Source organism: Pholcus phalangioides, unplaced genomic scaffold (assembly GCF_987345545.1).
Source record: "Pholcus phalangioides strain wild (caught in Gottingen) unplaced genomic scaffold, Ppha-v1.0 ptg000003l_1, whole genome shotgun sequence".
Lineage (NCBI taxonomy): Eukaryota > Metazoa > Arthropoda > Arachnida > Araneae > Pholcidae > Pholcus > Pholcus phalangioides.
In genome coordinates this window covers 45100177-45125348 of record NW_028301596.1, presented here as the reverse complement: position 1 = coordinate 45125348, position 25172 = coordinate 45100177, and the positions used below count along the sequence as shown (strand labels likewise).

Sequence of the window (25172 nt, the reverse complement as noted above, 5' to 3'; positions counted from 1 at the left end):
TTGTAAAATTTTTTAGTCATTTTCTTCCTTCATGAAAATAAATCTTCAAAATTATTACAAGTCTCTCAATTCACAGGTGACACAACACAATGGCATTATGGGCCTTTGACTACGAGGGTACAGACAGCTGCATATGCCGTGATGACTAGCATCATATTGGGTAAACCCACTAAAAATATTTTGCCCATAATCCGATGGATGAATACTCAGCGCAGCAGATATGGTGGCTTCTCTTCCTCGCAGGTAAAAATTTCTTGCTTGTGTGGGGTTTTTCCCCCTATATCGCATCATTATAACACATTGTTTTGGATAGTTTTGGCAACACACATGCATTCAAATTTGTCAGTTCACAAATACAGATTGAAAGTTTGTTTTAAAAAAAAACATTTTAAGTTTTATTTCAATACATAATGTCTATAATGACTGTGGATGCAGTACAATAATGATTGTTATTTCTAATTTCAAGTATTTTTTTTTTCTAGATTTTCCTTGTGTATATGATAAATTTTTCCATTACATACAAATATAGTGAAACTTCTGTACAATGATATTCATCTCCTATCTCGTGCACTTCCTGTCAGTGTTGATATAGTTGTTCAAGAAGTTCTGAGACTTATTTTATTATGGAAGAATACAAATAGAACATGTTTATTTGGTGTTTCTTTCAAAATAACTACGCTGTACAATTATGCATTTTTGCCATTGTTCTTAAAAAGATGTAAATATGGATTGCAAGCTTCTTTTTTTCACATCCTGCAGTGACTTCGTAAATTCAATCATCTTCAATTCTTTGTCTTCAATTACGGCACTTCACCCATAGTTAGAAAAATTGGTGGCAGGTGGCAGCACTACACATACAAGCATTGTACAGTAACAAACTTCACTTTAGGTTCACAACACGTGCACACACATTCCAATATGTACCAGTTCGTTAGAAATTCCTGCAGTGGAATATGGAGGAATGGTGCAGTTTAGTAGTAGTGTCTTCATCGCTACTTGCTACACTTTGGAACCTGAGAATCATTGCTCCTTAAGAAAATTCTTCATCCGAGGAAAAGGGAAAAAGTCACATGGGGCCAGATCAAAGGAATAAGCTGATTGCAGAAGTATTGGAATTAAGTGTTTTGACACCAGGAGAGACCTGTGAGTCATAAAACGTCTGCTTGATTTGGTAAGATGCAGGTGTCCACATCTTTGGAAGACCCAAGTCTTGAGTCTTCCATCACAATAATGTGGTGGCTCACAGGTCCCTCTTGGTGTCAGATTACCTGTAAAAACCTCACGTTCCAATACTTCTACAACCAGCTTATTCCTTTCATCCGGTCTATTGTGATTTTTTTACCTCTTTCCTCAAATAAAGAATTTACTTAAGGGGCAACGCGATTCTCTCAGGTTCCCAATATTTATTTGTAGAATGCAACATCTCCCCCCACCCACTCGCTCACACATACACACTAGTTTTGCCACCAAACATTTTCTATATGTGAAAACTAAATTAGCATCTGATAACAACATAAAATTTTTGAAATTTATAAATTTATATCAGTGTTTACCAACATATATATGGGGTCAGGGTTGGGTTTTTGCCGGGACAGTGACAAAAAGTAGAAAAAATCAGGCAAAAATTGGCAAAATCGATGATTATTCTTTTTACTCAAAACATACCGAGCTTAGTTTTTCAATTACAAAATATTCTTTTCAATATAAAAACTTAAAAAAACATGTGAAACTTATAAAATTACATGGTATAAAAATGAATATTCAGCAACCAAAAATATGAAAACATATCCAAATAAAATATGCATCACCCTTATTTGTTATGAAAAATTCATAAGTAAAAAACTTCATGATTATTATATTTACTAAAATTCACAAAACAGGTAAAACCAATTTTTTAATTCTATGTATTTTTGCCAGCGGCAAAAATGTGGGAAACTATTTTTGCTGGAAAGGTTTTTACCATGGTTTTTTCCACTCTGGCAAAAACTTGTCAACCCTGTATGGGGGTCATAAGTCCCATAAGCATCAAATAAATTTTTTAAATTATTAAAAATAAAACATTTTGAACCATTTTTTTCAACAAAAAGAAATGTGAATGGCTGTTTAGAAATTTGTTTTGTGCTTGAATTTTTTTGCCATTTGTCACGCCCTGTATTATGTCGGGCTCACAAATTTTTATATTGTTAGAAAAAATGTTTTTCACATTGTGGTAAAGTTATTTATTTGCCCATGTAACACTTTTTTCGAAAAAAAATGGAACATAAAAATTACCTACACATCAACAATATAAGGCAGAAGCATCAAACTCACAGCCCTCGAAGGGAGTAGTGGCAACCCATGACGTCCCAACGAGATCCAAAAATATTGTTTGTAAGGAATTTATCTGAAAAAAAAAAGACGACAGCAATGAGAGTCTTCACATATAATGAAATTAGCTACATAATCACGAAACATTCCAAGCCTTGGTTAAGGAATGGATGATAAATATTGCAGAAAATGTCTGTCTTAAATATGATATATTGTGTTAACATTTCTCATGTTATTTTTGTATCGGCATATTGGGGTCGAAAGAATGATATCATAACTGATAATTTGCTTGACCAGTTGGAAGTAATACCCCTCAAATGTACATTGCTTTTCAATAGTGCTCATCTTAGGAAAAATATCAACCTCCTATGAACAAGCTCGTAGCAGAAAGAGAAAGTACGTCAGCGATGACTGACAAAAATGTAAATTTTGCTTCAAGACTTACAGTGAAATTGAAAGAAATTTATTCAGACATTCATAAACTGCAATCTTTCCGTTGCATCATTTATCAGCGGGTCCTTTGATGGAAAGAGTTAGAAATAAGTTGCATTCTGAAGCCTGTGATGATCACTTTGAATGAATTTCATCCAGTCCAGAGAGGCTCCAAGTGCTTCTTATTCCCGCAATTTCTTCAAGAGTAATTTCAAGGGGCTACCTTATTCATTACATGAGAAATTCGTTATTTGTTTTTTTTTTCATTATGCTTGAAAAAGTGGTTGGTTTTTTACTTTTTGCATGAGGTAAAACTGCTCCTAGACATGACAGATTAAGATATTTCATTTCTTAATGATAAGGCATTGGGCTATATTTAGCATTCTTAATTGATATTACGGGACATTTGAATATGGGACTTAAATATCCAATTTCAAGGGAAAGATCAGCTAATAGCACATATTTCCCATGTACGTGCAAGTTTATGTGTAAATTGAATTTGCTCAAAAGCCATTTAGAAGATTTTTAGTTTGATGATTCATTTATAGCTCTTCTCTCACTTCCCTTCGATTCCATTTGAACATTTTTTTAAATTAATATAATTAATTTTAATTGTGCTAGTAAATTTTTAATTACTAATTACAAAATTTTAGTTATTGGGTAACATTTTTAATAATTGGCAGCCCGCTTGAGATATAGTTCTGAAGGAAATGGCCCAAGATCCAATTGAGTCTGACACCCCTGGTATAAGGCACTGCATCAATTTGCTTTATAAATGTGACAGTGTATAAAAATCTAACAACATATTGAAAATTATTAAAATATTGATTGTAAAATGTTTCTGAATAGCTTTTAATGTGGCTCATACAATTTTTTTTTGCATGGCAAATCAGTATATTCATGTTTGTGAATGTTTTTTTTCACCAGGATACAGTAACAGGGCTGAAAGCACTCAGCAAATTTGCTCCATTGATAAGTAGAGATGTTGATCTGACTGTTTGGACCAGTGGTATTCTTGAGAAGCAATTTTCAATCACGAATGAAAACAGACTACTGGTTAAAACTGAGAAAACCACTCAAGTGCCAGGGAAAATAAATGCTGAATCTACTGGCACCGGTGGCGGAATGATACAGGTAGGTGTAGAGCTTTTGTGTAAGTTGCTATGTGAGAGCAATAGTGCCTATAGTGTTGAGAGTAATTCATGCTTCATTTACTTTTTGCAAATAAAAGAAAACGAAACTATTTATTTTGTAATGACTCAAATGCCTTTGTATTATGGGTCAACCCTTAATCTATCTATTTTTCTAAGCATAATTTCCAATAGAATTTTTTTTACCATTGAAAAAATAAATTACTCTCGGTAAATCCAATGGAGGCCAATTTACAACTTAGCCAGAATAAGCCAGTCTCTATTTAAAGAAGTCTCTCTATACAGAGAGCAAGCAGAATATTTAGAGCAAGCAACACAATATTTACATTAGGGGCCATTTAAGTATTATGTAAGCACATTTTCAGCTATTTTTGACACCCCCCGTCAGCAAAATTTCTTCAGCAGCTTAGAATATTTCATATTTTCATAAAGAGTGGTTGATGACGTAAGCAACCTTCAAACAACCCCCCCCCCCACCTGTCAATCAAAAGTCAGCAAATCCGAAACCCCCTTCTTTCTCCCCCCCCCCCTCAATGCTTACTTAATACTTGAACGACCCCTAACATGAAAATTCAGGTATTTTTCATTTTCACTTTGAATTATATAAGGTAGATGGCGGCACCATTATGGCAGATGATACATAACTTTGACTACATGAATATGTACTTCAGTATAGGGTTACCAACTGCCCTCCTTTTTGATGTCATTTCAAGCATCCTCCTCCGTTTCTGGTTCGTTCCTAGGTTTCTGGAATTATGTTTCATTTTTTCTGGGAACATTTTTTTCTCCACTTTGGAACACATATTTCTTCATTGATATGAGTGTTTGTGAGTTTTTTTCCCACATGTATTCACCAATAGCCGTCAAAATTCCTTGAATTTTTTCTGTTTCTGTTTTTTTTAGCGGTTCTGTTTTAAGACCTGTAAAAAAATTATTGTCGTGACTGGTTTTATTAGTCACAATAGTGACACCATCTACTGGGGAAATTTGGATTAGTGACATCGCTAAGGGTGCATGTGCAGCCGTCTTCCTTTCTCAGTCTTCGGATCTGGTAACCCTATTTTGGTGCCACACATACGCACTCACACAACATGTTCCAGCATTTTGTTAGAAATTCCCTAGGGAAATGTTTATAAGGTGCATGTACAGTTAAGAAGTAGTATTCTGGCCTCACTTTGGAATCCCCCCACCGCCGCATTAACACCCAACAAGAGGGTGTGACAGTCCTTAATGGACTTGTAAGAATGGGACTCAAGCAGGGAACCAAGTCAGATAAAGTCCTTAGACTATTGAAGATTTTCATTAACATTCATATGCATACAATATTCTTTTAATTTGATCTTTATGAGTAAAAATAATTAACGTGCCCCCAAAAAATGTTTGGGCTCAGCCTCTGAGCACTTTACAATGGCCTTGCTTGCAGTGAGAGAATGCAAACTTCAGTGCCTTCTTAGTTGGAATCCTGGGACACTTGGCAAACAATACACAAATATGCAGTCTTTTATAGACTAGTTCTCATGTAGGAAGCTTTGGTATTCACACACATATTGCCATATTCTTCAAATCAAAATTTATTTAAATTTGTTACTTGCACAATCACTAATGAATCAAGTTGCATGTAAAAGTCAATATTTCAATGTATTCTAATTAAAATATGCCATGCATGGATATATAGAAGAATGATGGCATTGATTTGAACTATTTTTTGAATACCAATGCCAGATTCTTATTTATTTATGTTTTGATTTTTGTTTATACAGGCAACTGTACGGTGTAATACTAACCAGCCTTACCAAGAGCAGTATTTCGAACTGATTGTAACAGCTGATGATGAACCTAAGAACTGCGAATTCGGCAACATAAATGTGTGCACCAGGTAAAAAAAACAATGTGTTTTTCTCAGAACAAAATATGTTATCTAGTGAGACAGATATCAGTCAAAATAACACTGGAGGTTGGTTTTCATGATAAAACCTCAATTTTTATAAGTTTGAGAGTAGGTAAACTTAGTGTAGGTATAGAATTTAGTGACATAGATATCTCAGTGTTTTCCAAATAAGTTTTATAATAAAATTTCATTTTTAACCTCTTCGCTCCAAAGGCATACACACTTATGCGTACCTATTTTTTAAGGGTTTTGAATTATTTTTAATGATTAGTTTTTCATGTTGAAAAAAGTTACTCTCTTGAGATATTATATATGTGTAACGGTACCTAAATAAGGGTCTTTAAGCTATTTAACTTTTTTCAATAAGAAACAAATTAACTTTCTCAGTTTTATTTTTTTTCTCTACGAATTTACCAAATATTTCCTGAGGCTGCATCGAGTGTTACAAAAAACACACACTGGCAAATGAATGATATGTGCACAGAATGCTTTCGAGCCATCTGATCAACACTATAATTTGTTTTGTTGTAAAACTCGGTTTCAGAAATTTTTCTCACTTTGAAAATACTTATTTTAATATTTCAATGGATTAAACAGTAGAAGAATGTTTTCCTTTTTCTTACCCAGAAAACACAAAATGTAACGTCTTAATGTGTAAACACATCAAATGTGCTTCATATAAAAGGGGTCCCTAATGAATGTAATGTGAAATTTTTTTTGATTTTCTATTATTATATCATCTAAGGTAGTATTATTCAGCTTCACTATTTCAGCAAGTATTGATGAAGAAAAACAATCATCACATGCTCAAATTTCTTTAGCTTCCAGACTCAACAAGATTCAACAATTTGCAGCACTACATTTTTGGCCATATTAGTATTTTTATTTTGTAATTACTCATTAAGGATGCTTTCAATTAGCCAAAATGAGCATATCTGTACTAGATGAAATTTGATAACACGATTTAACAAAATATTTGCTGCACGTGGCTATGAAAATACCTGTAATGTTACTGGTCAAATTGACTGGTGATGGTCCTTCTAGGTATAACTAAAAATATCTCAGCCGATTTTTTCCTCTTTAATTTATGATAATTGGGCAGCATAATATCCAAGTATTTTTAGGAGAAGTTGTGAAATTTCATCATTCTATACAATGATCATGAAAATGGAGCAATAAGATTGAAAACGGTCAGAATGACTGGCATGGTGCTTCTAGTGTTGAAGAAAATTTCTCATTTTATCTGTAACAGAAAGATGTATCGTCTTGTAAATTAATTGAACAATGTAAAATAGAACCATGTTACATCTTGCCAAATCAGATGTGTCAGGAGAGCACTTCCAACCCCCTCCCACCACCATTATTTTATTGAATTGAGAAAAAAAATCACTTTTGTCCACTCTATTACACTGCGGGGATGAACTGTCATCCCAGATGCTCTCATAGTCAAAAATCAATATCTTATCATCCCATAAACCAATTTTTAACTGCTATAATTTCTTTTTTATGGTTTGCAGATGGAAATTTCTCTACTCTGAGAAAAAAATATCATATAGACCGCAGTGGCATATAATCTGCATGTGTAAATTTCATTCATCAATAATGAAACAGTGAGGGATATAAGGGATTTATTTTGTCATGTTTTTTTAGAAAATAACAATTAGATTTTTCTAATCATAGCTATATGCTATTTATGAATCTTTAAAGAGCTATTTCGTACAAATTAAATTTCAAATGTCAATTTCTATTCCTACCTCTCAGGAAAAAAAATTTCGCAGAGGTATAAGAAAAATTTTTTTTTTTAATGTATAATCCACGGATTATGCAAAGGAAAATTCAGTACATAAGTTTAGTTACAATTTTTAAAAAAATCAAAATAAATGAATATGAAATTATTTCTAAGAATTTTATTGGTTGATTTCGATTGCATAATTTTGATTCTATCTCTGAATAGATATTTGCCAAAAGGGAAGAAATCAAACATGGCCCTTGTGGAAGTAAAAATGGTATCTGGTGTTATTCCCATAAAAGAAACTCTCCAGAAGGTAAGAGCGTTGTGTATACACTTGTCACTGTCCATGTCAGAATTCTGGCATTTTCGCAAAGTCTGAACATTGTAGTAGTTGGTTGGAAGATGCTAGATTTTGAACTTGGATCTCAATATACAAGCTGAGTGTGCTGCTGAACGGCGATGAATACTGAATGCAGCATTCTATATGGGGTTAATGAATGCATGGCACGTATGACCAGACGTGCACACAAACAAAAATTTGTTCTTGCTGCATGATAACGTGCCATTCCAGTTCCTTTTATTCACAGTTTCTGGCACAAAAAAATTTAACTGCTACACCACTCCCGCACCCACCATATTACTTTTTGTTTTCAAAGCTTAAATTAAAGTGATTCAATCTTGAAATTGTCTTGAAAGATGATCCAAGATGATGTGACGAAGGAGCTACAAGACATTCCATCACTATCTCCCTGATCACTCCAACCAATGTTCTCAAAGGTCATATGTAAAATGATCAGTAATAAGAATTCATTTGCTGTATTTTCTGCTTCTTTTTTATGAGCTTAGTTCTAAAATTTTAGCCAGGTATCAGTGTTTTACTTCAAAGACTTCAAATCAATCTGAAAGAATAATTTTTTTTAACAGGATCCTTAATATATATAATTAAGAATCTTTCGGTTGACCACTGTAATTTTGATTTGCCATTTGAAAACTTCGTTTCTATGCAGCATATTGGAAAAAAAGATTATTTGTGTTTCCTTGTATTACTGACAGTTGTGGCTTGTCACAAAAAATTCTGGAGAGTAGTACCAAAATCATTTTGCATAACACTGGCAAGTGGGGAATTTGCCCTGTTCCTCATGGTTTTGGGACCCCGACATTTAAACAACATGTACTCAGTGACTAACCAAATATTTTGACCCCATTCAAGGGACCCACTAATTTTTTCTTTGCTCGAGGGGGGAGGGGGCACTTATCATGTCAAAATCATGTCCTGTGTACGGGCAATCTATTATTTTTTAATTATCTGTACATCTATGCAGTGCAAAATTGATAATGCTTTACAGGGATGTAAGATTTTCACTAAAATGTGCTGAAATGGTTCTTTTGCCAAAAGATACGCCGAAGCTCTGTGCATTTGTGTCAATTCTGGTTTGTGGTGTGGGTCGTTTTGAAAGTGCAGCGAGGTAGGTGTTCTGATTCCTACAGCAGGCGTGGATGGATCCAGAAGGATTAGATGGCCCCCTTCCAAGAGCTGAATAATATGAGAAAAATTAGCCTGGCCCATAAAATACAGGACAATGGAACAGACCTTCACAAAATTGATTGCCTCTTATGACACATTGCCTTGAATCCATGCCTGTCCGACAGTTGATGTTGATCGTAGTGTGAAGATGGGTGTTTCTGAAAATCTTCTTGCAGTGCACCATCAACTGGGTTCACCCCTCTACTCTGGTAAATGGTGCGCTGGCTGTTGGAATCGAAAAATCTGCTTGCATTATGTTTGTACTCTCTCATTATGGTTTCAGTTCTCATAGACAACGTTCCCCCTTATTATTTTTTATTTTAACTGCTATGATATTTTTTTGTCTGTTCGCGGTATAAAAGATAATGCAGTCTGTAAAGAAATTTGTACAATTCTTTTTTGGATGGGGTTTTCTTCTGATGTGGATTGCTGTTTGTACAATGATCGTTCGGGTACTGGAATACATTCCACATGGGACAAACTGCTCAATCACTCACTCCTCGCTCCTTAACATTGTTCTAGGTTCTTCTCTGATTTGAGCCCACTATTAGTGTAAGTCGTAGGGCTTTGCAATGCAATGGGGCTGGTGTAGACCAGAGTTAATATGGATCAATACTGTGTTTAGAGTAGTTTTTCATGCGCAGGATGCATTTTCAGCAGGCGTGCCTGCAGAGCTTATGTTTCGGAAAGTTCTGTCATAGATGCCGAAGGAACTTTGATAAGACAAAAACATTGGGGTCTAGGGTAGCCAGATGACTGTATATACAACTTGCAAGGGTCATATGTGGGAATGGATTGCATTGAATATTTGAATTATTTGGGAGCCTTTGCTTTCTCTTAAAGTTGCTGTGGGGACTTATGTGGCCTGGGATCCTAGGTTCCAGTGTCTATGGGGTGCTGCATTTGAATGAACTTTGAAATTTTTTGGAAAAAAATATACTTTTGAGTCAAATATTTTTATTGTGCTATATGTTGTTGGGAGTGGGGGGATGCGGAAATTCTTACTTTGGTTTTTCGCATGCATATGTATGCTTTTTTGAAAAGCCAAATAATTGATATTGTCATATTTTGGTATTGCATGCTTTACCAGTGACAGATACTACAGAAAAATTTTAAATGGACTTCAATTTGCGACGGAAATTTATTTACAATTATCTGTTTTAACCATTTTTGGCAAAACTTTTGGCATTTTAGGGAAAAATTTCCCCCCTCCCCTCCTCCTGTATCGCAGATATAGTCCGTTTTTACTCCTTCTCCAAAAATGAAAGTTTGCTGCTCCAAAATGGATGAGGGGACACTTGTATCCCTGTGCTCTATTAACACAACGTCAACATTTGTGCAATGAATCTAACCAATATCTTAACAGCATTGGAAATCATCATTTAGATTCAGTAGTTGCCTTTGACAATCATTTTTTTTTTTGCAAATTCCTATTCTTCTGTCAGTATGGTATTCAAATTTAATGCATGCTGCAGTGTAACAATCTAGAATAGTATTATATTATAATAATTTTTCAGTGAAAATTGAATCCATTTTTTTTACTTTTCAGTTGAAAAACGATGCTGTACTGAACATTCAGCGTTTCGATGTTGGAGATAACACTGTTGTATTCTATTTTAGTCAGGTGAGTAAAAATAAATAAATACAGTGAAATCTTGATACAATGATGTTCTAATGACCAAGGAAAAATATTGTTGTTGAGGGATTATTGGTTATATTGGGAGGTGGAGTTTAACATTAGACTAGGTATTTCTAAACAAGACTTGTAAAATATTGTTGTGAGGGGGGATTTATCGTTATATTGAGTACCATTGTGTGTTGTAAGGTATTGATAAATGATGCATATCATCTTTCTTTATCTTCCCCCCCCCCAAAGACTTTCTTTAACCCTTTGAGGGGGGTACTATATAAGAAAATCTTTTTTTGGCCAAACTAACTTTATATACCTGGTACATAGGAGTCAGATAAATATATTTTGCAACTATCCTTTTATTTTTGTCAAAATCCAGTGAACAACAGGTGGTCGCACAGCGGGGACACTGCCCACCTAAAACACTGAAAGCTTTCCTAGGGTGTAATGCAGGAAAAGCAACATTTTGTTTAAAAAATTCTTTTCCCACAGATTTTGTAGACCGAAATGATCAACATAAGCGTATTGATAGCTGGTACATCTCTTTCAATGAGATGGCAGTGTAAATTTTCCTTCTTTGAGTGGCATATAAATTTGTTCGAAATGCCAAATTTTCTATCAGTGACACAAAAAAAAAAACAAGAACATCGAGCTTGGTGATATATCCAGCATTGATAGAATTTCCTGGGATGGTCCCACGTCTTCCTTGAAATCTGGGTTTTGTTTCTTGCTTTTTTTTGTCTGGAACCATCTGAAATTGTCGAGATGATCCAGGCATTGGGGGAGTGTAAACCATCACCATCAGCATTATTTTTATCATCATCCATTCAGTATGCTTTGTTTTATTTTCGTCATCTGGGGTATCATCAGATGCATTAGACTTCGGATCAGAGGGAAGCTCAGAAATTAGTACAATACTGCTTCCTCTGTACTAAGGAATTTTATAGGCATTTCATCACCAATAAAAGTAATAAATACACAATATTCAAGGGGGGAGGGGGGGGGGAGACTCAAAGCAAAAGAAATTCCAGAAAATTAAATCAATAGAGAGATAGAATAGAAAGTAGTCATCAACAGCTGCTCTAAAACCACTAAAATGAAAGAATGATTATGTGCAGGACAAAAAGTAGCATATGTTGTGTCTTCCATTTTAACCCTCGAAACCCCTCCATAAATACACATTAGATGTTTCAACACCATTGCTGCTGTCACATCATTTTCCAGTAAACCGGAAAGTAGGGAGAAAGAAGAAAAACAAGGTCGCTTCGTGTCAGAGTGGTGGTTTCATACTGATGACACTTGGGGTATCTCATTGCTCTAGGTGTGCGGTGTCCTCAGTATGGAAGCACCTTTTCAAAACTTCCATAATTTGATTTTAAACTATTATTAAGTTTATTGAACGGCTTGATTTCAACAAATAGGGCAAAATCTATAAAAAACCATCCGCAATTTTTGAAAAAAAACACCTTTTTTTTTATTAGGAAATAAATATTAAAACAAGTATTGTATAAAAATGGAGGAAACGGCAGATTTTATCACCACTTGCAAAACAAAACCAGTATGATGCTGCCGTCAAAATTTTAAGCCAGTTAACAGGATTTAAATTATTTCTGTATGAATATTAGTTATTTTTGATGGAAATTTTAAAAAGGTGGTTTCACTATGGGGACACTGTGCCAGAAAGGGTTAACCCATTTACATCTTGGAATTGTAATAATTTGCAGAATCGTAAGTGTTCCTTATTACTGAGAGTAAAATAATCTGTGTGCGCATTATGCAAAATCCTGTTTTTTAAACATCTATGTCTAGTGATACGAGACAGGTAGCAAATTCAGAGTAAGAGTGTGAATGGGTTCATTCTCATGTTTGACGTTTTATGAGATTATGTCAAACATTGGGGGGAATCAGAGAAACTATATGTTTTTTTTTTGCATAGGATGTACAAACTTCATAAAAAGTTTACAATTATCGCTGGATAAATTTTCAGAAAAAAGAAATTTGTATCTCACCACTCCCAAAGCAAAAAATATGGGGGTCCTATATTATGGTTTGACTATAATTAGCCTTTTGGCTCTTTGTAGTTTTCCTCCAGGCGGTGATATTGCCCATTTTAGGAGAAGCTCATCTGGATTCTAGAGCAGTGTTTCCTCGTGTGATATTGTTTTCAGAGAAGCCCCAGAAGAAACCAAGGGCTGAGGCGTATAGCATATTCAGGCGGAAGGGTAGTTAACCAGACTTTTGACCAGGCCAGCTAGTTTGAAGGGGTAGAAAATTTGGGGAATGTGTAATCAACAAGAGAATCAGAGTAGAATGGAAGAAGAGGGGCAAAACCATCAAGCTAATTCCCCATAGTGATCAAGGGACTATGTCAGTGAGTGACCAGAAGAGTGACTTGGAGAGTTTGCAAGCATGTAATTTATCAAAATCGTGTGCAAGCATGGGAGTATGCAAAATCGTGTGCAAGCATGGGAGTATGCAAAAGAGTGGTCTAAACAGTGTGTAACTATGGGGACAGGGCTGCAGCTAGTACTTTTGTGATGGTGGTCAAACATGAGTTTGCTGCCTCCTCCCACTACTTTACCGCACACCAACTCTGGTCATACAGCAATTTACAACCGGTGGAGTTGGACACCAGCTATCGATGCCCCTCCCTATCTTGGTAGGTAAAGAATTTGTTTCTGATGTTCTTTGCCCAGATTTGAACCTGTGAATTTTGATGGTAACCTTCATAGTGTAAGACAAGCATTTTTTATCACTGATCCACTCAGGCACATGTATAAGATAAGATTGCTGGCAGCACTTAAGAGAAATTATAAAAAGTGTGTGAGTGGTTTATTTTTTTCGGTTTAGGCACTAAGCACGTGCACATGTGGCTTAGTATTATCTAATAAACATTCACTACTTGATTACTTATGTTGCAACATTTTTGTGCCTTTAAAGGTAGAACTATATAGACGGGAATGGGGAGCTATAGCAGACAGCTAATTTCATTAATGAGTAATCAAGAAAATTATTATAGGCTTAAAAAGGTGATACACACTTACAAAAAAAAAAAAAAATTATATATCTCACAGGCGGAAAAACTATAAATCCATGTCTGACCAGGGGTACAGTAGAAGAGCAAAAAGGTGAAAAAGAGTGTTGGTGGCACAGATATGTTTGAAAAACTTTTATAGCAATGACAGTAGATAAATTTTGTATGAATGAGTTTTTTATATTATGCAGCCATGTGGGTGCTAACACACTCTAGCACACACAGGCCTTGGATACATTTTCCCCTTATAATAATTGTTTGGCCGTTGTTAAGCTGTTCATTTGCCAGTAATTCTTGTCTGAGGATGCCAAGCCAGTCATAAAGACTATTTTAACCCCTTTGCATACAAGCTGTTGGCAAAAAAATGTGAATGGTCTTTACGAGACGTATTGGTGATAAAACGCGGTAGCCTTGTTTCCATGTTAAAAAAAGGAAGGAAAGGGAAAGAAAAAAATGAGGGTGGAGAGGAACAGTGTAGAGATAATTGTATAAGAGAGTATTAGTACCAGTGCTTTGAGTTTTTGCCCTCACCTACAAACTTGTTTTGCGGTTCTATTTAAATTGTTCTCTTTCTTACTTCTATGCGCAGTATATGATAGAATTGATGTATAGATTGATTTTATATATATATATATATATATATATGTGTGTGTGTGTATGGGGGGGGGATGCTGTAGAGAACGAGAAAGGGGAAAAAGCTGAGGAGAACCGCCACACCATTGTTATCTGTTGCTCATCAGTTGATCATTATCACGTTGATATATCAAGATGGTGGTGAGAGAACAGAGGAGGAAAACGCACCCACACAAATTTGTTTCATAGGATTGCAATAAACCTTTGTGATGAGAAAAAAAAAAAGAGACTGAAGAAACAGTCTGCTGAATTGAATTTATTCCGCTGACATTTGGACGTAATATTACATCCCTGGTCATAAAGGGGTGAAACATCAAGAGTTTCATCGAAGTTGATATTGTATTATACTTCAATATTTTTAAAATAAATTTATAAAAAAAAAAATTGTGCAAATGGGAGGGTTGAGTCGTATCATAAAAGCCCAAGTTTGATATGAAAAGCATCTAATTTTGCATTCCAATAAGATGTATAGTTGTGATCTTTTGCAGCTTGAAAGTTTTCACGATTATCTAATGGGAACTATTTGCTTTTCCTTATAGTTGACGAATGAAAAAACTTGCTTCAGTTTTGCAGTCCAAAGAATTATACGAGTCCAGGATCTGAAACCAGCTACTGCTAAAGTCTACGACTACTATGCCCCTGGTAAGTGTTTGTTGCCCCTACATTTTGGTACCCCCCCCCCCCCCACACACACACACATTAACATCAGAGTGAAAAATTGAGAAAAAAAACATTAGGTGCTTATGATAAAATTTCTTTTAAACTTTTTGAAGATTTGGTGAACCATTCTTATGTTAGTAAATCCTTTTCTAAACTGCAAATAGAAATTCTAAAATTTTTGCTTTATTCTCAGATTTTATTTCAGTAATAATAAAAACATAAAATTTTAAGGGCAGATATCAATTCTTTAGTGGCCATCGGGACCTAGCGCCTGAGATTTGCCAAGCCCTGGTTAATGTACTATGCAGAAAACGAGTATTGCATATTGCATCCATCAACTTCAGATCAAACAGAGGAAAACAGGAACTGCTTATAGTTACTGTATAGGGTACAGTTATGGAGGAGAGAACTTTTATAGGGGTAATTAATACATGGTGTAACATGGGCAATGCAGCCTTCGGTGCACCTTGAAGCTAACATCTTTGAATGTCCTTCTCCTTCTTAGGAGTAGTAGTGGAAGGTGAAATGTTTCAACGTGTCTCACGCAAAAATAGCATTCTTCAATTCATCAAGCATCTACAAGCAAAGTGAAGAGATTGTCTCCTTCAGATAATCCTAGAGGAAGTTGTTTGTTGCTGCCATATCTGGATTGAAATAGCTGAGTCACATGAGCCAAAATTTGACAAGTTGTTTTACAGTGGCGGTTCACAACTGGTGCTCACATGGAGCCCCAAAGTCTCTGGGGCCGTTCGAGGAAAACGAAGTACACCAGTGAATCTGATAAATAGTCTAACTCAATTATAATGACATTGAAAATTCACCGAATTTTGTTATAACCGAGGTGCAGTTACAACCAACCAACGGTTTCAAGAGACCTTTTTAAGTTTGGAAAATACAATCAGATGCAATGCGTATGAAGTTTTACTATATTTAGTGACCATATTGGATCAGGAGAAATATGGAAAATTCAGATCATAAATACAGGACATCGCCAATTCTCACTAAAATGTTGCCAATTCCTTAAAAGTAACCATTGGTGAGAAAAAAAAAGTTGGACATGGCCAGTCATCTTAACGACACCACAGGCCCGCTGGCAAAATTATTTTTCTTTGGCTCCCTACTTGGCTAGAGAGAGGGAGAAAAAATACATGTTACTCAATTTCACACTCACTATCAAAAATTTGACCAGACCTAATTTTCATGAGGTCCTTTCTGCACCTGAGGTCCCTAGACTATGTGTTTGGCATTGAACATGAGAAATATGTGAGATTAATATTGATATTTATGCCCCTAACTACCACATATCTGTCCTCTATTTTAGTAAAAGTTATGAATGAAAGTACGTTATGTTAGGACCGTAACTAGGATTTTTGCGGTCTTTCCTACAATATTAAAATTTATAATTTTATAATGGTGTTCTTTGTTCCCATCTGAAACTGCCACCTGGGGCAGTTGCCCTCCACCCTCGCTCCTTTTTAGTTTTGGCTCTGGTTATGTAAGCAGTAAAGTAAAGTTATGTAAGCTTTGTTAAAAAGAAAGAACCTTTTTAATAAGAAAAAATGTCAAGAAGGTTAAAATTATGAAATTTTCCGAAAACGTGTCATACTATCACCCTAATTATGATACAACGTAATAACAACAAAAAATGTGTCGTTATATCCGAGGTCATCGCATTTCAATTGACGTTATAAGTGAAGTCCATTAACATTATTCTCCATGCAAATTAATCAGAATCACCAATTAATGACGTTGTAATCAAATTGTCATTACAACAAAGTTCAATTGTATATATATATATAAAAAGGAGGCCCATGGAACTGCAACATAGATATTATATACTAAAAAGAGGACTCCGTGAGTCAAAAAAGATTGAGATTGTTTTACAGTAATGGTTTTGTTTTTTTTTTGCTTCAAACAGTATTGCGAAGTTGAATTTGTCTAGTTCACATTCAGCTTATTTTTCCTTTTTTTTCTAGAATACAAGCAAGAAGCCATATACAGTCTTTCTGAATGTTATTGATGTGATTTCCAAAAGAAAAAAAAAAGTTTAGTTCTTTTATGTGTGGGCAATACGTACACTGGACTCATTGTTATTAGAAATTATAATGTGCTAGTCAGTTATCGGTATATTTTACCGATTGTGAAATAAAGATTTGATTTTCTTCTTATTTAGCTTTGGTGATTCTTTCTAAAATTTATTGAAGTGTTAGTATTCTTTTTTAATTCTGAATACTTGCATGACATGAAAATTCAGACACCTGCCATTTTCACTATGGGAGACAGATGGCAGCACTAGTACAACAGGGAATAAAAATTCTATAAACACATCTTACTCTCTCAGGCTTTGAATTTAGATCGCAGCACTAAAAAAGTCACAGATTAGGGTTACCAGATTTAAAAACACAAAGGAGGACACCGGCGCTCCAATCGTTGGTAACGTCACTTTCATCAATTTCTTTTTCCAGAACTATTTTTCGTATTATCCTGCCGCTGTCTGGGCCAGGAGTAGCATCTATGCTGCTTGGAGTCAACTTGGGTTCTTGTATTCTGGGAATTTCGACTGCTATTGTTCAAAGTGTGTGATCTTGTAAAAAAGACGAACTCTTGTGTTAATGAAGAGATACATGTTTCAATATTGAAAACATTTTTGCCCATTAAAAAAAGGGGGGGGGGGGAATGATGCCGGAGAGCTGAGAAGGAGGAGAAAAGGGTTAATTTCCATAAACGGAGGAGGATTCTTAAAATGACATAAAAAAAGGAGGACTTCTGGTAGTCCTAACTCAGAGGGTTAGGTACACACACATTTCAGGCACAATTTTCACTCAGTAGTGAATTGCCCATGATGATAGACACAGGAGCTGTGCTGAAGAGTAGCATGACAAAAACAGAGAGAGAGAGAGCTCTGAGAACTTAAATATTATAGGGCTACAGGAATAAATACACTCAGAAAATATTCTGGTATGCTCCAATTTCAAGTAGCACACTATATCGTTAGTATATCGGACCGGTCCGATATACTAACGATATAGTGTGCTCCTGGGGGAATTCAATAGAAATCGGAATAAACTGTTTATTAGGTGCAGAGTTAAGGGGTCATTCAAGTATTACGTCAGCATCCATAGTGGGCTGGGGTGTGGGGGTTGAATGGTGCTTACGTCATCAACCACCCTTTATAAAAATATCAAATATTTGTAATTGCACCTTTACTGAGTGACCCAAAAACTAGAAAAACATTTTACTAGCTTGTGGGTCCCTGAACCGATACCTTCTAAAGCAGAAGGTGCTCTAGAAGATGTTGCCTGAACTAACATTCTACCTATTGATAAGTTCTCTATAGAGCCACTTTAGTGATCTCTAAATGTTGCGCGGTTCCTTAAAATGATCTGAAAATGTGTCCCGGATGCTCAATCGATCTAGAAATGTGTTGCGCGATTCGATGGCACGCATCTCATTTAAGTGATCTCTCCCTCTCTCTCCAAATGTGCCATATATAGACCCATAGACGGAGATAGACTTGGAGGTCTGGGGGGGGCACGATGATGATGTTAATTAATCTATACATATGTGCATTAGATCAGTCGACTTCACCTTTGATGCTGGGGGGCAATGCCCCCCACGCCCCCTGTATCTCCGCCCATGCACAGACCGTTTAAGTGATCATTAAATGTGCCGAGGGCCACTTAAGTAATCTGTGAATGTGCGATGAACTTATTTGAGTGATCCGCAAACGTGCCACGGGCCGTTTAAATGCTCTGGAATTGTGCCACGGGTCACTTAAGCGATCTGTAAATATGCCGCTTAGTTCATTTATACAAAATTAGGTTTGGGGTGGCTGACTACATCAGATAACCCCGAGAGCCACATTTGGTCCGCGGGCCAAGAGTTACCATATATGGCTTAGACGATGGATCACAATGAATTTTTTAAAGATATGTAGATCTTCTATCACAATTAAATCCTACGCAGGGAGCTGCTCACGAGAATTCCATTGCTTTGATGCACGCTTAACCCTTCCACTGCGAATTAAGAAAAAAAAATCCACCTCAGATATATATCCGTGAAAATGAACAAAATAGGTCACAAGTTAAGCAAATTTAACATTTAGATTTTTTTTGTTTTGCGTTTTGGGACATACATGTTCCGTTAGTAGTCAAAGGGTTAACAGCATCATGGGTCCCCTGGCAAATTGGTTTTTCTGAGGTCCCACTACCTGACTAGAAACAATTACTTATTAATTTACACGTTAATCTCGAAAATGTCAATGAGAACTAATTATCACGAGGCTTCTCTGCTCTTGAGGCTCCCGGGTCGTGCCAACACCTAGAGCCAAAGCTGCATTAACTTACAAGCGGCTTTGCCTAGAGCTCTAGAAGGTATTGGTCATGCCCAGGGTAGCGTAATTCCATACCGTACATAGGATTTTTAACATGGGATGTGCCTCATTGGCTAAGATCACTATTACGTCACTAAACCGTAACACCCGATCTAAGACGCCTTCATAGTGTATTAAGGAGTTCTAACCCGATCGTGACTTCGGAACTCCATGTAATGCGCATGCGCGACATATTTATTGGCGTGCGTTTTTCCGGCGACTGTTGGTTGGCGCCAATATACTTCCTGGCAACGTTTAATAATACATATACCTAATTTTAGCTGCAATCGGCGTGTGCCAGTCGGTGTAATGGTTAGAATACAGGGTTTGTGTATCGAAGATTGTGGGGTCGAATTTAAATGTAAACCCACTCGAATTCTTTTTTTTAATAGTGTTACCCGCGGTCTGTTTTTGGAATATCTTGTATGCCATATTTCCGGTTGTGGTGACAATATAGTTGATATTTTCAGTCCGGGAGCAGGGCTCCTCCGGCGGCCCCCGCCGGAGGAGCGAAGCGAGGCGGCCGGGTGACGAATTTGCGGGCCGCAGGGGCATTTATTAATAAAGTAGTCGGAAGCATGTTTTTTTGAGTTGTGATATTATATTGTATATCATTATTATGATAATCATATTATGTTGCTATAAAATTTTATATCTTTGGAATATATCATGATCTTTAATGAATCCTGGTGTTTGGCGATAAGTTGCCAAACGTAACAGCCATAGCTCCAAATCGGTAATGTTCGGCTCTTCGGCTAGTACGTCACGAGAAAGTTTCGGAGTTAGAATTTCCCTCGATCTTAAATGATGTCATTGTGATCTTCGCCAATGAGCGTATCCCATGTTAAAACCTACGTACATAATGGAATTGTGCGCCCGAGTAGGCTCCAGCGTTAAGACGGCTCTGTGGACTCCATTTGGCCCAACGTTTTTTTTTTTTTGGTGGGGGGGGGGACGTTGACGATTGGATGCAAGTAACATGAAGTGACGAGTCCCATTTGCAACTACTTAACCGTACATGAACTTCGAACACATTCCCATGCGGAATTTCTAACGAATTGGTGGTGCATGCCGAAGTATGGGTAGTGTGACACTAACGTATTTGTGTTGCCAGAGTTATGGTTTCTCACGTGATACTCGTGCTGCCATCTGTCTGCCATGTTGCAAAGTGAAAATGGCAAATGTCTGAATTTTCATGTTATGTGAAAGTATCGTGTTGAAGGAAGGTCTGCGGAGAGACTTTTTCAAATGTGTGTGTGACCGGCTTGCATTCGTTCCTCGAAGTTGTAAAACAGCAGAAAACCCAATTCAGCCGGCCACCACTGTGTCCGAACCTGGATCCTCACGATGATAGTCCAGCACGATGTATACACGACCGCACAGAGGCTCTGCCTAGCCCCAAGACCAGTCAAGTCTACAAATATTCAATCATTACACTTCACTCACTTCACTTCTGAAATGTAGATGGCAACACTGAAAATCACACACCACTATACACTCACTCAGACTTTTATGTGCACACATTCACACTTCCGGCACAACTCAGTCGGCAGTAAATTGCAGATGATAGATTGGAGTTGTTGCCGGTTTGAAAGACTGAAAGCCCCCAAATCACGACAGTCGTGAAAAAACCCGGATCAAAAGAGGACCAGGATTCGATTCCAGGTGGAGACCAGTACACTTTTCTCTCCGAAATCCTCACGGCATGATATCTAGAAAAACTCAATTTTCTAGATGCATTTGGCTGCAAAAAAAAACATTCCACTTGGAAATTTCTAACGACTTGGCGCTTGCCAGAAAGTGTTGTCTATATGTATTTATGATGTCAGATTTATGCTTTTTACGTGTTATACTGGTGCTGCCGTCTGTCTTTCATATAAGACGAGAAAGCGGGCAAATGCCGGAATTATCATATTTATATGAATATCGTGCTGAAGGGCTGTCTGTTTCTTTATTGGAGTGACTTCACCAAATGGTGTGATTTAGCGCCAATAACGGATGGAGGATGCGATTTCCCTTTTATTTCGTTATGACGGCTCGCGCTGATCCGCCACTCCACGCAACATATGCATGACCCCGCACCCCTATGGATGTTGGGTCGTTAACTATAGGTTTTGAGTACAAGTTAACCTAAAACTTGGTCACCAGAAACCCTTTAAGCAGTTTTTAAAATTTTCCTGATTAAAACTGTGATAGAGTGGAAATCATTAAACGCACTGTAAAATGCCACCTTTTTTTTCAAGAAGATTATTTCTTTTACGATCGTCTGCAGTAATAAGTGCTCTCCCCCCCCCCCCCAACATCACGAGTAATAATTGAAACAGACAAAAATGATATTTACCTGATACATTATATTTTTTCTATTAATAATTCTGTATGCATATTACACACAATGCTATACTACATCGAAAGGGGGGGGGAAAGAAAAACCACCGTTTCTCTCCTTCTGTTATCAAACTTTTAACAAAAGCGAACTTCCCCCATCGGCAACTGATCTGACAAGCTGGGGGCGGGGATAGGAAACATGTTTTATTGTAGAGAAAACAATATGCATTACTGGACTTGGCATTTCTGAAATAAGAGTGTTTTGAGAACGCAAGATAACTTACAATTGTCGAAATAAAGGGCATCAACTAATAGGACCTGGAACCTAGGGGATGAGGCCATCTGAGCCTCCGCCCCCAAATTAATTTTGAGGGGGGGGGGGCCCGAACATTCTCCCCAGTGATTTCTGAAAAACAATGCAATGTTCCTTCCCCATCCTTCATACGCGCTTGAGTCCCATATATACGGGAAGATCAGCACCTTTCACCCCCCTATGTTTTCTTCTTGTCGGCATCTCTGCATCAAGTTAGGCGAGATATATTGTCATATACTGTATTATTGTTATTGCCGCTGTGAGGGTTAAATGACATCATGGCGAAATAAAAGGGAAATCGCATCGCCCATCCATTATTGGCGATAAATCACACCATTTTCGTACCGCATACATTTTAAACAGCATTTCCGCAAATTCGGCGGGATGTTCAATAGCTCGAAAATGATCGACGGCGTAATTCGTAAGTAGCGATACTTTTTCCGAGTAGGAGATGGTTCCCATTCGTACCTCGAAGTACGACGACAAAGTGGGATTCGAACCCGGATGCTCGGGATGTCCATACGACCGCACTACCACCGATATAGCAATCATCCTCTCTGCGAAAGAAAGACAAGCCGATCGGATCATCATTCAAAGGCGAAAACGTGATTTGTTGAACGTGTCGTTCGTGTGGTCGTTGGCGGTCGTGAACAATGTTTGCGTGCCTGTCGGCGTTACGCAAACTGCTCTTGAGAAAAGCTTGAAACCGCAGAGCTGGAATTACTGAGGCAACGAAAAACAAAACGAATCGATAAAACAAACGACCGAGCGGATGGGAACTCAGTCATTGCCGCTTTTTAAGGAAATTAAACAGCTATTACGTATTATCACTTGTTATAACGCAAATCGCACATGACAAGCAGAAGAGATTCGAAAAGAAAAGTTGTGGGGTCGTAATAACAACAAAAGAAAGAAGCACGGAACCAATTGACGAACTTCCTGATGCAACTCGGAAAGTTAAGGACATGAAACGCACTTATATTGTTGTAGGATATATAACGTGAGGGTGGTTATTCCGACTTTTCTATTCATCCGCCATGGTGGCCTTTCCTGTCTTTTTCTCGGTACGAGAAAGTAGACAAGGTCAGGAGGTCCTCCTCATGCATTTCGAATAAATATTATATTATACGTAATAGAGAGAGTGCGTACAAAACCTTCTACATCCACAAACGAGGAAGAGCCAGTCACGATTTCTAGGAAATAATTGAGCAAGAAAACCATAAAAAAGAAGAGAAATTCTTATTTTAGAGAAAAAGTAAAATTTATTTATCATAGAGAGAGACAAGGTTTTGGAATCGTTTCGAAACTTTGTTATATAAAATACTATTATTATTCATTATAATTTTTTTTGGAAGGAAAAGTACGTCATAGTGGTGTTTTTTTTACTTAAATGTGAACATCATGGGCTAAATGTCAAACAAATCTGTTCTTTTATTGGCTAAAATTTTATGACACACCGAGTTAAAAATACAGGGTGATTCAAAATTCAACGTACAAACTTTTTTGGGAGGTAGAAAACACAAAAACACCAAACGGAATCACATAGGAATGTATGACGGGAAACCCCCAACCTGATCAGCTGGAGCATAAACGAAGATACAGAAATGACAAGCCAATAAGGGGGGGGGGAACCAGCGCCATCTTTAGCTAGAAGGTGTTGGAAAAAATCTTTATTTAGCGATACTTCACACGAGGATAGTTAGCGTACACGGAAAGTTTCACAACAAGTGCTCAAAGTTCCTACCATCCACAGTTATGCGCGCTTCACAACGGCGACGCATTGATTGTCGAACCCTTTCAAAAACATCCGTCATTTCGCGGACGTTTGCAGCTGCGACGAGGTCGGTGAGAACTTTGAGCACTTGTTGTGAAACTTACCGTGTACGCTAAAGTATCGCTAAATAAAGAGTTTTTCCACCCATTTATTGGCTTGTCATTTCTGCATTTTCGTTTATCCCCCAGCTAATCAGGTTGGGGTCAGTGCCGTCTCAACGCATGGGCCCACCCGGGCACGGCCCGGGGGCCTCAAGAAAAGAGGAGCCTCACAAAAATGAGATCCGGTTGAAATTTTCTAGAATTTACCAGGTAGGGCCTCCGAAAAACTACTTGGCCCGGGGGGCCCACGATGCTCTTAAAACGGCCCTTGTTGGGGTTTCCGGTCATACATTCCTATGTGGTTCGGTTTTTGATTTTGTGTTTTCTATATTCCCCTTAATAGTTTGTACGTTGAGTTTTGAATCACCCTGTATTTTCATCGAAATTATACTTTTCTTACTTGATGGTTATATATGTTAATGTTCGTTTTTTATTGCATCAACTGAAAAAGAAAGAAAGAATTACAAAATTCTACAGTTGTAGAACCAAAGCCTTCTAGAAGTATTATCTAAGAGACTTTGGTAGGACACTCCCGGTTATTCGTGCCTTGATTAATCGATTTTCGGATGATTCGAGCAGTGACGTCGGAAGTGTTTCGAATCTGTGGATGCTCGTCATGAGTATTATGTTGGGAATTTCGATTTCTGATCTGGGTGATTATATAGACCAGTGTCACAAATTGCTGCGGAAGCTCGAGCAACCCCAATTCTAACGCCACTGTCCGGAACTGTGCCGCGGGGTCACTCATGTGATCTGCAAGTAGGCTATGCCGTCGGTAACTTTAGAATTCTGTGGGTGCTCAGAACCAATTACCATGTGTCACCAATTACCATGTGGGCGGCACCCTCGGCTCCGACGCCACTGGATTCGAGGTACTTTTCATAAATTTTGAGAAGACACCAACGAATAAGGCAAATACACAAAAAATAATAAAAGTCCTAATGCATTTCAACACCAATGGGTGCCGTCTTCAGAGGAAAAATTTAACCACTAGTCTCGCTGACCGAGTTTCCCACTTGAGTTGAATACCAAACCTTCACGCTCGGTTGCTCAGCGGAAGAAGTACGTCTGTTCACTTCAAACGTCGTGTTCAGAAAATTTAAATTTTTCCTCTGAAGACGGCACCCATTGGTGTTGAAATGCATTAGGACTTTTATTATTTTTTGTGTATTTGCCTTATTCGTTGGTGTCTTCTCGATATTCTTGGGCAAAGTGGATCAACTCTTCTACTTTTCATAAATTTAATTTAAAAAGTCAGGGTCAATTACAGGACGTACCAAATCCAAGGATATCAA

The 25172-nt window shown here is 37.2% G+C and overlaps 1 protein-coding gene across 12 annotated transcripts in view; it reads left to right on the top strand.

Annotated features, from left to right (window-relative positions):
- LOC149088669 (ovostatin-like) overlaps positions 1-17160 on the top strand; it is a 106731-nt gene extending 89571 nt beyond the window's left edge. For all 12 annotated transcript variants that reach the window (XM_089248776.1, XM_089248716.1, XM_089248729.1 and 9 more), the window contains exons 27-33: positions 77-243; positions 3667-3873; positions 5651-5766; positions 7733-7823; positions 10585-10659; positions 14872-14974; positions 16969-17160. In XM_089248776.1, coding sequence (XP_089104902.1) covers positions 77-243; positions 3667-3873; positions 5651-5766; positions 7733-7823; positions 10585-10659; positions 14872-14974; positions 16969-17012 — 803 coding nt within the window. In that variant the 3' untranslated portion in view covers positions 17013-17160. The remainder of the gene's footprint in view (positions 1-76; positions 244-3666; positions 3874-5650; positions 5767-7732; positions 7824-10584; positions 10660-14871; positions 14975-16968) is intronic.
- The last annotated feature ends 8012 nt before the right edge of the window (positions 17161-25172 follow it).